This window comes from Acanthochromis polyacanthus, chromosome 19 (genome assembly GCF_021347895.1).
Source record: "Acanthochromis polyacanthus isolate Apoly-LR-REF ecotype Palm Island chromosome 19, KAUST_Apoly_ChrSc, whole genome shotgun sequence".
Taxonomy (NCBI): Eukaryota; Metazoa; Chordata; class Actinopteri; family Pomacentridae; genus Acanthochromis; species Acanthochromis polyacanthus.
In genome coordinates, this window is record NC_067131.1 from 27,641,424 (window position 1) to 27,656,274 (window position 14,851).

General features: G+C 39.2%; 1 protein-coding gene across 2 annotated transcripts in view; it reads left to right on the forward strand.

The window, feature by feature from the left end:
• The first annotated feature begins 1,678 nt into the window (after nt 1-1,678).
• reep3b (receptor accessory protein 3b) overlaps nt 1,679-14,851 on the forward strand; it is a 45,274-nt gene continuing 32,101 nt past the window's right edge. The window contains exon 1 of one of the 2 annotated variants that reach the window (XM_051939840.1): nt 1,679-1,910. In XM_051939840.1, the coding sequence (XP_051795800.1) occupies nt 1,900-1,910 (11 nt within the window). In that variant the 5' untranslated portion in view covers nt 1,679-1,899. Of the gene's footprint in view, nt 1,911-4,806; nt 5,185-14,851 lie in introns of those variants that run through there. The other variant, XM_022200489.2, reaches the window with a different exon arrangement.

The window sequence follows — 14,851 nt, forward strand, 5'->3', positions numbered from 1 at the left end:
AGCTTTAAAATACCGTTGGTTTGATTTCCTAACTGAGAAGCACATGGACACTGTTCTTTCCAGGTTTAATACAAGGTGATTTTGAATGAGCCACTCTTAAACATTAGCCATACATGAAGACAGGATGTCCGCAGCCTGTGCTGGTGTCTTAGCGGCAGTATATATATATAACTGCATTATCTGCATAAAGTTCACATATTGCAGTGGAGCAGTTTAACAGCAGGTCATTAATGAAAAGGCTGAACAGTCAGGGACCAAGAATGGACCCTTGCGGAATGCCCATATGGGTATTTAAAAACGTGGATGTGTTCTGGTGAACTTTGACATAATTTCTAGACTGTATTTCTGGTTCAATTACTGTTGTCGTCACTGAAAAAAAGTTTTTCTTTCAAAATAAGGACATTTTCAGTGACCCCAAACTTTTGCAAGGTAGTGGATATTCCTAAAACCCTGTTTGTGCGACAGTTCGTTCTATATATGTAGCATGTTTTCAGACAAAAAGCTGCTTCGTACCACTCATAAAAATAAACCGCAGGTCCTCAGCAGATTATAGCGTAACAGTACTATATATTTATTACAATTGCTAGTTCAATGAAATCTAGATATTTTGTGTGTAATGAATCCATTTTTTGTAGTTGCATCTGTGCATTTTTTAACATAGAATTTTAAAATGTGATGCAATGCCGCTGTATTTGTTTATTTATACAGGGCAACTATGCAGCTCTAGATAGTTTGCACAGGGGAGTAATATCGTAACTGAACCACCTCCTGTAAATAACAGTTGCATTAATGACAAAAATGAATAACATGCATTTAAGAAAGGAAGTACCAAAAAGAGCCATTAAGGCATAGTGAAATGATGTTTTAAAACACGTTAGTGGTTTAGTATATCATGACCTATTTTCAACCAACCAATGGTTGCCTTAAGTGGTAGAATTTCACAAAACCATACATTGTTGTTAGAATGTAACCTTTTTACTAAATATTTTATATGACCTCTTTTTCTTACTTCAAAAAATGAACACTGACGAACCGTGGGTAGGTGAAAATCTCGCCAAGATTCTCTGAACTGAAAGGTATTTTTTATTTGATATTTGAATCAATCACTATTATTCTGCTTGTTCACCTATATTTAGTATTTAGTCAGTGCAAGGAAATATGTAACAATATACACTATTTGTAGTTAAAGAGTCAAAATGTGCAAACACACTGGTACAATACCTCCAGTATTATGGCAAATAAGCCATCATTAGTGTGCAAAGTCTGTAAAGTTACTCCAGTCATTCCAGTCTGCTGTTTATTTTTGCATTTTATGTCTTCTTTATGTCGCACTGCAACATATGGATGTATTTTATCCCAGATTTGAGTTGCATTTGATCTTTCTTTCAGCACAGATTGTGAAGTTTGCATTGTCTTCCACTGAGGCCTCTTTGGCTGTAAAGCAGCAAGACAGAGGGAGAATCGGTGAGTTAGAGAAGGAGAGAATGAGGCAGAGCAGCCGAAGAAGAACAAGAGAGGGAAGGCTTGTGTGTGTTTTCCGTGCACATGTGGCTCTGTGGAGGCTTGTGTGCTTTTGCTTGTGTGCACTTCCGTGTGTGTGTGTGTGTTTGTGTGTGTGCAGTGTAGAGGGATCTTAAGGACAGCGCATGGTTTATGTGTGAAGCAGGCAGAAAGCAATCAGCCTGGAGTGACCTCCAGGGTGGGATGCAAGAGAGGAAGAGAGAGGAGTGAGATGGCATGATGGAGGAAAAGGAGCAGGGAAAGCACAGCAGAGAACAGGGACACAGTGTAACAGTGAAAGAAAAGCGGAAAAAATGCTGAAGAAATGGAGTCACAGTAAGGACGCCAGAGACAAAAGAGGAAAGAGGCGACCAAACAGAAAAAGAGGAAGAAGAAAATATGGAGCAGAGGTAGGTCATAGTAGTAGAAAATTAAACAATGAAAAGAACTATGTAACTATGAGGAAGTGATGCTAACATATTTCTAGTCTTATCTGCATATTACATCATGTTTATTGAACAGGCACACTAATGTAGTGGATTAAAATGTAATTTAAATCATTTTGAGGTATTTTAAGGTGTTAAACTGAGATTTGGGATATAGGAGGGTGCTGTGATTTGCATTGGCCATGTTTACACAGATTGCTTATCTTATTTAGGTGACATTTTGTTCAATAGCATTTCATAATCATCAATATGTTTAAGCAGAATACTGGACATTTTTAGATTCATGAAACAAAAAGAGTTCTTTGTATCAGCTTCCCTACTTCATATCCATCTATCCATACCATTTTCAACATCTCACTAAAAGGAGGGGTTGATCTGCAATGTACCTTATGGAGAAATCTATGAACAGTACAAAGGGAAAAACCTGTGAAACATCCAGCATTTACCTGCTGTCTTGTTTTGTATACACTACAGCTGCACTTAGTTTGGAGTTAATAGACCTATTGGTGTCATTGTTATGAAGACTGAGAACTGTAAAAAAAAAAAATCAGTTAATTGTTGAGATGGATGTAGTGAAGTTGAGCATCCCTCAGATACAATGAGGAGTGACTCTGCAGAGCTGATTCCTGAGATCCACTGGAAATTCTTGAGCAGCTCCACTCTGCTCACAGTCTTTGCGTTAAACACATCTCTGCCCTTGAAACTGTATGACTTGTAACATCGGCCCCATCTAACTTTTTGCAAATGTTGGATTGTTCACTAAATTACATGTATTCTTACAGACAGCTTTGAAGCTCCTATGCAGCTCAGTTATGAGCGGGCTGAGTGTTTGTTTTGGATACCATGGAGCTACTTTTTAAGAAACTATTTTCAAGAACACAGATGTGACTAAAAGATTGTTACCTGATTTGAACTGATAGTCTCACTATTCACAGTGTACCTACTCTAAATTATATAAGACAGCATGAGTACACATTTCCTCACATCAGGTCTCAGTGTTCAACAAATGAATGGGATGCATAAAAACTCTGGCTTGTGAAATGCAAGGAAATCAGTAAAACAGTGTAATGAGGAAGAGAAATACTAAACAAATACCGCAATGCGCTCACAAAGTGAAGCCTAAGTGAGAAGCATAACAATGCATGCAAATTAACAAGTACACTAATAAATAAAAATACAGATTGCACTGTAATGAACTGTGTACCTTTTGATGTAGTGATGAATATGAATTGTTAATGCCAAATTGTCACATCACTGAATATTGATGCGACGCATTATGGAAGCCTTTTTCCACAGACATACCTATGACACTCCTGGCGTAGCTTGTTAAACTTTTGTTTTTTAATCAAGGCTAATCTTTAGTATCTCTTTGCGCAGTTTTTTTTTTTTTTTTTTTGCACATATGTGTGGTCGTGACTGGATTTTGCAGTTCTGGCTGACATTATATACTACTGTGAGGCTCCCAGTGAGCAGCAGAACGCTTGGCGTGGAGGTGTTTTCTGTTCGGCTGTGATCGTCTGATGCTGTCCCAGACAGGCTGTGTGACCAGAGAGGCTCCATTGGGAATCTCCCTCACACTGCTGTACTCCACAGCAGCCGCGTTCATGAATAACAAGTAGCTATGAATTCAACCCCCCACCAGTCCTGACCCATACCCACATGCCTGCACATACGTACACAGGACACGCGTCTGCATGTTGCCGCCAACATGCATATCTCCAAATATATGAAGACACAAGCTCTATGCTGCACAGATAAAAGCTCACAAATTTGTGTGCTCAGATATCTTTATCTCCACACACAGATGCACATGCACATACAAAGAGACAGGCATGCACAGGCTCACAGATGGGGTTTGCGTCTGCCAAGTGCTATGTTTGGAAAACTGTAATGAATATGATTATGACCTAAAGACTGGTGTGGTTTATGTAATGAGCAAGACAAAGGCAGTCTACTGCATATGTATTTAAGGTATTCAGTTGGGCATCTTCTCTAAAGCCATTGGAATATTTCAACGAAACCACTTATTTTTCAAACAATCTCTTGTAATACTCCCCCAAAGGAACAGAAACAAATGCAACTCTGATTTGTGTGAGACACGTTCTATAATATATTTACTGCAGGTTTTAAAATACTATCCCTTGCACTATGCACATTTGGAAATATCTGTTTTATGCTTCTGGCTCTGTACTGAAGAGTAATCTGTTTAGAGCTGCATTGATTTGGATTCATTTAGACTTCTGAAGCACAAAATCTTCATGACTCAAGCAAGGGCCCACTTCTGTGTATGTCTGTGATATTCCATCTTATTGCTCTTGGCGCTTAGAGGATTATATAACACATTTAATTATCAGGAGAAAAATCTAATACAGCTCAGTAATGAAGTAGGCTTCTCCAATGTATAGTACTCAGCATTGTAGAAGGGGACGCTAATTCACTGGTAGATCTTCTGGGGTTCATTCAGGTATCTTTCATACTATAAAGCATATAAAAAATGATCATACATCTGTCTTTCTTGTCATTTTTTCAAGAGGGCATGTTTGTCGAAGACCGAATCCGCTTATGCCAAGTGCACTGGAGATTAAAATGAGGTCACGTTCAATCCAGGGAAAACGCTATCCCAACAACAACGCTTAAAAAATCCACCGAATCCTCTCATTGCTCCTTTCACCGGTTGGCTAGAAGTCGCCACGAATCTACGCCGGGCCAATCAGAACACAACTTGCTGAGTATAAAATTCCACCGCTTCTATCAACTGCAAAAATCACGTGGGTAAATGTGGCCAGCCAATCAGCATTTGTGTTCGTCGTAAACAGACTGAACTGGCCAATAGCGTGCAGGAGGTTGTTCTTTTTCCTGTTGACGTCAGCGCCTATGCGAGCACCGTTCTGGTGCCAGGAACTAGGCAGCGAAGTAGAGAGGGAAGGAGGAAACCTGGAAGGGAATAAGATACCACACCAAAACAACAGGAATCATCTTGGAAAAAAGCCTTTCGTCTTTTAAATATGGCTACAAAAGCAGAAGAGTGAAATCGGAGGGCTTTTGAGCATGCTGGCTGGCTGATGCAAAACCCGATTGCCAGCTGCTCCTGGATCCGCTCATCGAAGTTTTGGCTGAAGAAGTTCACAGCGGTACGACAAGTTATTAACGCTATAATCGGGGCAGTCGTCTCCCTCTGATACAGCCTAACAAGAAAAAGAGAAGACATGGTGTCCTGGATCATTTCGAGAAGCGTTGTGTAAGTACAAAGACGGTTGAAACTGAACTGAAATGGTTGTTTTTAACTTGAAGAAACTAGGTTAGCTGATGACACTGAGCTCTGTTAGCTTGCCTGGCTAACCTATTGTGCTTAAGCTAAGTTGTGACCTTAATCCTTTAATTTTTTTTTTTTACATTAGTGTGAAAACTTCCTCGACAGGAAACAATTTCGTTCGGGTTAGCTATAAGTTAGCAGACAATTGAAAACTCGGTATTGCCCTTCTTTGTACTGTAGCTAGGTGTGGGGCCCGGGCTAGCTAACCTTGTGGCTGGACCATTTGCTGTTGAGTTTAAACCAAATGCTCCCATCTTGTTTATGAATCATAGCCAGGCATGCTGCTGGTGACTCAGCCGAAACAAAAGGTAACTTTTGTGAAATATGAGGTGGGACTTCACAGGCCTCGACATGTTTATCGAAGAGGGAGTGTCAGGTACAGCTGTCATCTTGGAGGTATTATTAACTTGGCCTGACGAATTTAAACTGGCTGCTCTTACATTGTTAGGAGGACACAGAAAAAAAGACTTCTTTACACGAATATGCGTAGAATTGGTTTGTTTGGTTCCAGGATAGTAAGTAGTTATCCACTGTAAGGTCACTAAAATTCCTTTTAAAGGTAAATACGTGTTTAGATTTAACAGAAATAAGAGATGTGTTTATTGTTTGGGAAGACGCCACTTTCTGAGTTTGTATACATTCACAGTAGTTACGTAACTCTGGGTAATGGAGGATAGGAATGTGATGGAAACACCAAAGGGAGTGGTGGAGAAATGGAATGTGCAGCCAGCAGAAGCTCTCAGCTGTCTAATGGACACAGTCTTTGAACAGTCTGCTGTCACAGGTAGTCTATAGCTGTGTAACCACTCCTTCACACCCAGAGTCTTCACTATGTTATCTGATTTCATGGATAATAATTGACCTGCTTGCCGCCTTTTGCAGCAAATGCAGCTGCCTCACAGTAACGTTAAACAACAAATATGTCACTGTGTAATGGCTTCTAAACACAGACATGCCAATTCTTGTACATAATTTAGATTAGTGTGTAAGGTTTACTAGGTGGAGAACGGTGCATGTACAAACACTGCAACAGTATGTGCGGTCGTATGGACAAAAAAAGACTGATAAATGTAATACTGAACCAAATTTTTCAAGTTCCACCCAGAAGCCTCTTGCTATAAGCCATTAGCAGCATACCATGCTAAGCTAAGCCAAGGTGACTCAAGTGTGACACTGAGGAGTGCAAATGACACACAGGCGATAAGAGACCCATCTGCTTGTTTCAAATTTTCTGTGTGGGAACATTTTAGATTTCAGTGAACTGTGGTATAAGTGTAGAGTGAGTAGTGAATCAGACGAGCCTGAAAAAACAAACGAAAACCCGTTGTACCTTTTCCTGCTGCTTTTAAACAACCTCTAGATACAAAAGCATCGAGGCATTTGCCTTCTAAATGTCATCGCCTTTCTGCAATTTTAAAGCTGAAAATGCATTTCCCACTATAATAGTTCATTAATGTCTATTATGAATATGTGGCACTTATCTTAATGGACTTGTTTGTTGTTTTGTTTTTAAATATGATGTTATTTAGAGTTGAGTTAACAGCTCAGTCTTTTCTTTTTGACAGTGTGTATTGTGTAACATTTGAGTGCCTTAAATGTTACAGTATGAATTATGGCCGATTTGAAACTTTATAATGTAACTTTAAAAAAAAAAAAAAGCTTAACCAAAGCTGAACACTGAACCATGGGTTTTGTGTACCGTTACACACTATGTACCAGCAGCGACAACATTAGCCTTTACTGCCACGTGTTGATTTTGTATTTTGTCACAGTTTAAAATGTGTGAAATCTGATTTTACAGCAGAGCTGCACTTTACTCTCACTCTTTGTCTGGTTGATAAGCACATTAAAAACTACTGGTGTAATAAAGCAAGATTGACCCGTGATCCATACGGATCCTCATCCACGATTCAGTGTGCATGTAAACATGCATGATGCGATAATCGTAATTTTTTACGTTAGTCAAAAACATTTGAATATTCCAGCTTTGCTACTGTGAGGTTTTGCTTGAGCCTTGAGGTTAGAACTGTTTGTTGGACAAAATTAACATAGTAAAGTTGTCGCTTTGCACTCTGGGTAATTCTGACGGCACTTTTGAATATTTTCATATTTTCACAAACCAGTCAACTGATTAATAACTTAATATATATATTTTAAGGCTTTATAAACCCTCCCCACACAACACGGTCACTGAGCCAATCAGTAACCAGTGCTGTATGATAGGCATTTTATTTCAATTAAATGTTCTTTTAATATGTTTTCAATAATTAATATAATGTAGTGACTGCAGAGCCGGTCACTATGACTCAACTGTTGTGCTGCAGTGCACCATGGGAGTTTGGGGTGTTGGGGGGTTTAAATGTCATTATTGTGGTTTATGTTACAGTGTTATTAGTGTTTGTGTTTTGTTGTGTTTTGTGGTTTAGTCAGCCTAGTTATTTTGGTAAAATGTTATGTTGTCAGGACCGTGAGTGTGCAGTGTGTTTGATAACTTCCTGCCACATTTTCTTAAGTGCCGCTCTGTGAGTGTGTCAAAATAAAAGCATCTGCAAGTTGCAGAGTGCACAAAAGACAGATATCCTTTCTCCAGCATTGTTCAATGCAGCTCGTCGTAATAACAATCATATAAAAATACCTATATACCGCAAAATCCGTGATACCAAATGCAGTTTAAGAAACAAACTGCAACATGGCGAGGGACCACTGCATTTCACTTACGTAGTCGATAGTGAGGGAAACCCACCACAGACATGCCGACTTGTACAAAGAATTTAAGGAGCAGGAACAGGGTAGTGAATGTAACAGATGATCAAATGAGTGATTAATTTTGTAACAAGCAAGTGTTTTTCACCATCAGAGTTTGACGAGACGATTAGCTAAGAACAATGATTACTGTTGAACTTTTATCCTGACTTACCAATGTGGAAAGTATCTCTATATCACTTTGCATCAAGCGTACTATCTGTCTATAAGCCGTGCTGGAGACAGCTAACATGGGATGGACATTTTTGCCTATAATAATTTTATTTACCGCAAAGTGAACTCAGTAGAATTCAGACCTCTGCCAAGAAGGTGTGTTCAGTCTATTAAACACAGTTGAATAAATGATATCTGTTTGCAAAGATAAAATTGATTATTAAAGAAATTAATAATGTTTAAGGGACAGATTACTGCTTACGATATGAAGCTTTTACAACACCATGATGTTGATCTAGCTATTATCATTATTTAATGTTACATTAATGTAATGTCTATATAAAAGATAAACAAAAAAGCATTTAAGAGCATATAAAATAATATAAACATTAATGACTCCCTTTGAACCTGGCACTTCAGGTTGGTTAAACTCAAACCCAGGAAGAAGTGAGTCTGACCTGCACTTTACACCAGAGACAGAAAAGTGTTGCTCTAACAGGAAGTAAAGTTACTTTAGTCGGACATAATGTGCCTAGATAATTACTGAAAGTCACACAACTCAGCTGCTATTCAAGCCAGTCTGCAACGACTGAGCAAGTTACTTCAGAATAATGTCAGACGAATGATTTAATGGGACAAATTCCTCAGGAGACAGGAAGACATGCATGCATTTAACTCGTGTGCAGACAGAGCAGGGCCTACAACATATACAGAAAGTGTTTGCAGTACACTGTTTGAAACTAGTGTGAGGGGACTTTTGTTTAGGAGCTAATGAACAGAATTAAAACAATTCTTGATGAAAAATGTGGAAACTGTCACTATCACAAATAGTGAATGCATATGTGGTTTAAGTCATCTAACTGGCTTGTTTTCATCTTCTTTCATTGTTTCTGCTCGTGTTTCTTGAACCATCTGACTTTATTAGCATCGTCATTGTGTTTTGTTGATGATTACAGTGTTGTTGTAAACACTACAAATGAGGGTAAAAGGTAGAAAAACATTTGCGTCTATTATAAATAGACTGTGCCAAATGCAGCTGACTTTTTTGGTGTTGGTATTTCAAGTGACCTCTATATATTTGTGGGTACATTTTTGTTTCTGTAATTATGCTAAACCACTGAGTTAAACTTTGAACTTTTGAAATATGACTGCACTAAGTAATTTTTTTCTGACATGAAGATTCAGTGAACTGATACTAGTTCAGCTCAAAAAATAGAACATCTGAATTCTAGACTCTTGACACGTAAAATGAAATGTTTCAAACGAGCCTAAAATCAGAAATCCAGTAATTCGAGTTGTTGGAATATTTCATTTTGAGTTTGAGCAAATTACTATTAGGACTGTGCAGGACAAATAGTGGTGTTTGAACAAGGACTTGACTGAGGCTGGTGCAGATACTTCAGTAGTCACCAAGCAGAAATGTTTTCAGAAAGGAAGCTCCAGCTGTTTCATTCCTGCCATCAAGCCACACCTGAACTAGAGATAACTGAAGAAGGTCTTAGTAGCTAAGGGGGCTGAGGAGAAAAAGAACTGAACTGTTGCTCAATGGTCCAAAATCCTCTTTCAGATGACAGTGAACGTTCTTAGTGAAGGTCCTTGAGTCTGGAGGAAGAGTGGAGAGGCTCAGAATCCAGTTTGTGAAGTCTGATGTGAAGTTTCCTCAGTGTGTGATGATTTGTCATCTGCTGGTGTTGGTCCACTGTGTTTGATCATGTCCAAACTCAACCATCTACCTGGAGATTTTAGAGCACTTCATGCTTTTACCTGCTGACAAACTTTATGGAGATGCTGGTTTCTTTTTCTAGCAGGACTTAACACCTATCCACAGAGAAAACTACTACCGAATAGTTTGCTGTCTGTGATATTACTGGAATTGATTGTCCAGCCAGTCTCCTGACCTGAACTCCGTAGAACTCCATTTGAGGTGTTGTCACAAGGAAGATGAAATAAAAAATAATACAGACAAGCAGAAGGCTGCGATCAAAGCGTCCTGGGCTGATCACCTCCATGTCACACTACATTGATGAACCAACCAAGTATTAAGTGTATAAACATTTTCAAAAATTGGACATTTCTGAATTTGAAATCCTTTTCTTAAAATCTGTATTCTATTAATATGAGAGACTAGATTTTGGATTTTTTATTAGCTATATGCCATCATTCTCAAACTTAAAAGAAAAGTTGAAAGAGTTCACTTTATGTGTAATGAGTCGAGAATATATCTAATGTAAATAACTAAAACTTTTCACAATGTTCTCGTTTTTTGAGATGCTCTAGCATGTAATTTATTCCTCCATGAGGGAATGCTCTGGGGAGGTACAGTCCTGGACTCTAACCAGTCCCATTTGCTGTAGCAGCAGTTCTCTTAACAATTCTCCCTCTATGTTTTTAGGGGAAAAGTCATGTAATCAGATTCTTATTCCTGAAGCTCAAACCAGATGGTGGGACCTTAAATCTTGGAAATCTTCGGACCTCCTCCCCCCTCCTCTCTCTCTGTGTCTCCCGTGTTTTTTATTACCCTTGTTCTCTCTTTTGCTCTGTTCTGTCCTCCCCCTCCCTCCATCTGGTTGTTGGTGGTGTACGATGTCAGGAAACCAAGGAAATTGACCTGGACCTGAGAGTCAGAGCCCTTCTAAAAGCACTGAGGCTATTTTCTCAGCTGCATGTAGAGCAAGAGAGAGAGGGGGAGAAGGTGTTGAAACGGGAAGAAGGGGAATGAGAAAGGGGAAAATGGAGATATGGTATTTTCAGTCTGAAGAAGGGGCCCTGCTTTCACTAAATTGCTTCAAGAACATTTCAGTGCACATCTCAGCTCTTTTGTGTTAGCGTCTCTGCTGATCCTCAGTGAGTCTGAGAAGGAAAGGTCATGTAAAACGTACAGAAATGCTACAGATGGAGTATTCAGGTGGCCAAACTTGGAAGGCTGGGTAGTGTTTGTATCTGGAGGTTTCAGCCCTGCTTACCGATCATAGTTCTGAGAAATTCTCGATTATAGTTCTTCAAGGAGCAATTTCATAGGGTAACTACAAAAGCAAAATCCTGCTTTTACATGAATTTGTGCTTAATAACAATCCAATAGTATAATGTCTTAGACTATGTACTCCTCTCAGTAACACTCACAGGAGACATTTAATGCCATAGTATGTTTTCCTAATTACCTGCAGAGTTTTACTTTCAGTCACATTTTCTCGAGGGACTGACCAGTTATCCACTTGGTTACATGCCATGAAAGACAGCCAATCAACTCTGAAAGCTAATGTTTGCAGAGTGGAGAAGCTCCAGTGAGTTAATGAAGCTGTGATTCCAGTTTAAAGTGGCAAAATACTGCTGACATAGTTAGACACACTAAATCTTATCCAAGCATGTCCAGTTTTAGGCTGCTGATCAGAAGGTCCAGAGTGCCCCATCACCTCCAGGGGGCGCTAGGCTGACTCTGCACTTCGACACCAACAAGCTGGGATATGTGAAATCTGCATTTCATTGCACTGTTTGCAAAGAGAAAACTGAATCTTAATTTTAATCTGTAGGCCCAGAAAATAACATAGCAGTTGATCCCTCATTTTCAGTTCAGGACTTCCACAGTGTGACATTAGTACTTATTAGACCACCCTTGTTTTCTTCAATTTCTTGTTCATTTCAATGCCTGATACAACTAAAGGTACATTTGTTTGAACAGATATAGTGATAACAACAAAAACGGTTCCAAAGACAGTGGGCATCAACTGAAAATTGCTGGTCAAATCTTCATGGATTTTTGACAGTCTATTGGTGCAGTGGCCAGTAGGTTATACCACTGCAGCTAAATGCATTTTTTACAGGTCAGCGCCAGACTGATGGCAGCAGTAGACTCCTAGTTGCTGTGATAACTTACTGTCACCAACTAACTAGCAAATAAACGTGTTGGTAACTAATTTTGTCAACAGCGCTGATAATTGTTTCGCCAATATTAATTCATCTGCACTGATTGTGTTGATATCTACATGGGATATTTTGATGATATAATCGGAGCTGACTATGACCTGGCTGCACTGGTTGTAACTATTCACTAGGGATGTCTGATATTGGCTTTTTTGCCAATAACTGATATGCCAATCAACCGATACTGATATATGTTGGGTATTTAACTAATTTTAGGTAACATCACATATCTCCTGTCGTTGAATTAACAATGAATAACTCAACATGCCAAAAATAAGAAAACTGCTTCAACTTATGTTATAGGAAAATGCCATACATGTAATTTTTTAATTCTCTCAAACAACGGTTCACACTCTATCTCTCTCCAATGCTTCAGGCTTGAGGTGAATTTTGCGCACCGGTAAATGCTGGCAAAATCTAGGCATTATTTTATCAATTTTCATGATGGGCAAAATAACCGATAACAATATTGACTGATATTACATTTTTATGCCAATATCGGGCCGATAATATCGATATTATTGGACATCCCTACTACCTGCATCTTAATTTATGGGACAGTCGTGTGTCAAAGTGGCTTATATAGCCAGCTGTTATCTATGTTACATACTGCTGCATACACATAACGTGTAGCACAGATTTTAATGCACGTTTATCAAAAAAGGCACAAACACAAATAGCAGTGGATCATTAAAATAGAAACGGTGATAAATCATGTTTTCTTCTAGCAGACAACCTTTTAAAAGTGAATAGGATTTTAATAGTTATACTCTTCGTTATCATTTTCGCCTCACCGATGGGGCTCTGATGTCTTGTCTTTCTGTATAGTAAATTAGCCAAATGATTTTCGCAGACCCTCCATTCTCAGGGATTGGTTTTCCTGCCTGTGATTGTCCTGCTCCTCCAGAGGAACCTTTCAGACCCATCCCCCATTTCCCTGCACAACACGCTGTCCTTTAAGATGGATTGTGTTCAGTAGCACGAGGGCTGCACTTGTATGTAAAAGGAAATAACAGCAGTCAGTAACAACTTTTTGTAAGAAAAGCTATCATTTGAATTGTAACAACTAGTCCTTATTTCCTTCACACAACCCGCTCAGCAGTATGTGTGCAGGAGCTCTGTAACTAAACTCTCACTCCAGTCAAAGCAAATTACTGGTAAATGAGAGACAAATACCTGCTATTATCACAGCATCTGCAGTCGCCCTTCATTAGCGAGACTAAAATCTGCTAGCTAGACACAAGGACTTAGAATTACAGTGTTTGATCGTGGCTGTTTTATTGTGTTGCACCACTGTAGCAGAGATAGGCTGAACAGTGTAGGAATGTGGAGAGGCATCGTTATTCTCATGCATGTCAGAACAGCGCCTCAGACTTCTCCAGGCTGCTGTTCCAGTGTGCCTGGACAGTGCAGGGTCTGGCTGGTTGTGTAAGCACTTTCTCAGCTACATACATGAGCACAAACACACCCACATAGCAGCAGAACAGAGAGAAGGGCTTCATTTACAGACGCTTCTTTTTTGGGGCCGACGGTTCAGCATTATGCTTATCTGCTTTTATATAAAAAGGGAGAGCCAGTTGAAATTACAGACTTTAACACGCAGTGTAGAGAGAGAAAGTGTGGGAGCTTTGGCAGCCTGGCTGTTTCTATAGCAACTACAGTAAAATAAACTGCTGTGGTTGTTGGTGGCTCGCCTGCTGCTAAGGGGACTTTGGTCAGAGGGAGTGAGTCTGTATACAAGACTATATACAGTCCGTCTGTGTGATTTCTGAGGCAGCTGTTTTTGTGAAAGCCTAAAATCTCCAGACTTTTATGGTCAGCCTTTATCAAAGGGTCTCTGCACAAGTTGAGTACCTCAATTCAACTTGTAAACCTCAGTCTTCTGCCCTGTGCAGCCATGTCAGGGTTGTGAGTCGAGACCAGAACATCCGTACTTAGGGTGACCATATTTTGATTACCAAAAACCAGGACACTCATCCTGGCTATGAGATACTTAATGGCACTTTTCCACAAGCACCTGCTCGGCTCAGCTCTACCCGGTTTGTGAGGTTTTTCATTAGGACATAGTACATGCTACCAGCTACTATTTTAGTACCTACTCAGTCGAGTCAAACCGATGATGTGACGTCTACAGAGTGCAGGCCACTGATTGGACAGGGAGTGAAGACACATAAGAGTGACTCCTTCACGAAACTCAAAAATCAAACCCACCAGTTTTTTGTGCTGTCAAAAGATACATTTTTTTAAAATCAGATTTATCACAAGGTTAAGTATCATTCCTTTTTAATCTATATTAATTGTGTTTTAAGGATTTTAAGTCATTCTGCGCTGCAGATGGGTTAATTGCGTTTAATCTTTAATCATATTAATCAATTAATGAGTTAATTAGTGAATTAATCTGCAATAACAGGTTAATTTTGACAACCCTACTTTTTTAATTGGTAGGTTGTAATTAGTTGGCGCATTATTGACTCCATTTTTTAAAGACCTAGTTAGAATCCGCTTCGTAACCCAGTATTTAATAAAAGTACTAGTTTAATATCATATATTTCCTGTATATGTTGTACTTAAACTAAATCATTATTAAAACTGTTTTAATAATATGTAAACAGAGGTGTCTTTTTTCAGCCAAACCGGTGAACTAAGTAATTGTGCTGCAGTCATCAAACGAGCCAGTTCTGCCACAAAGCAGCCCCGCTCTTTGATTTGCTGCATTGTCTGTTTGCAGCATTGTGCCAAGCCACTGTGTGAAACTACT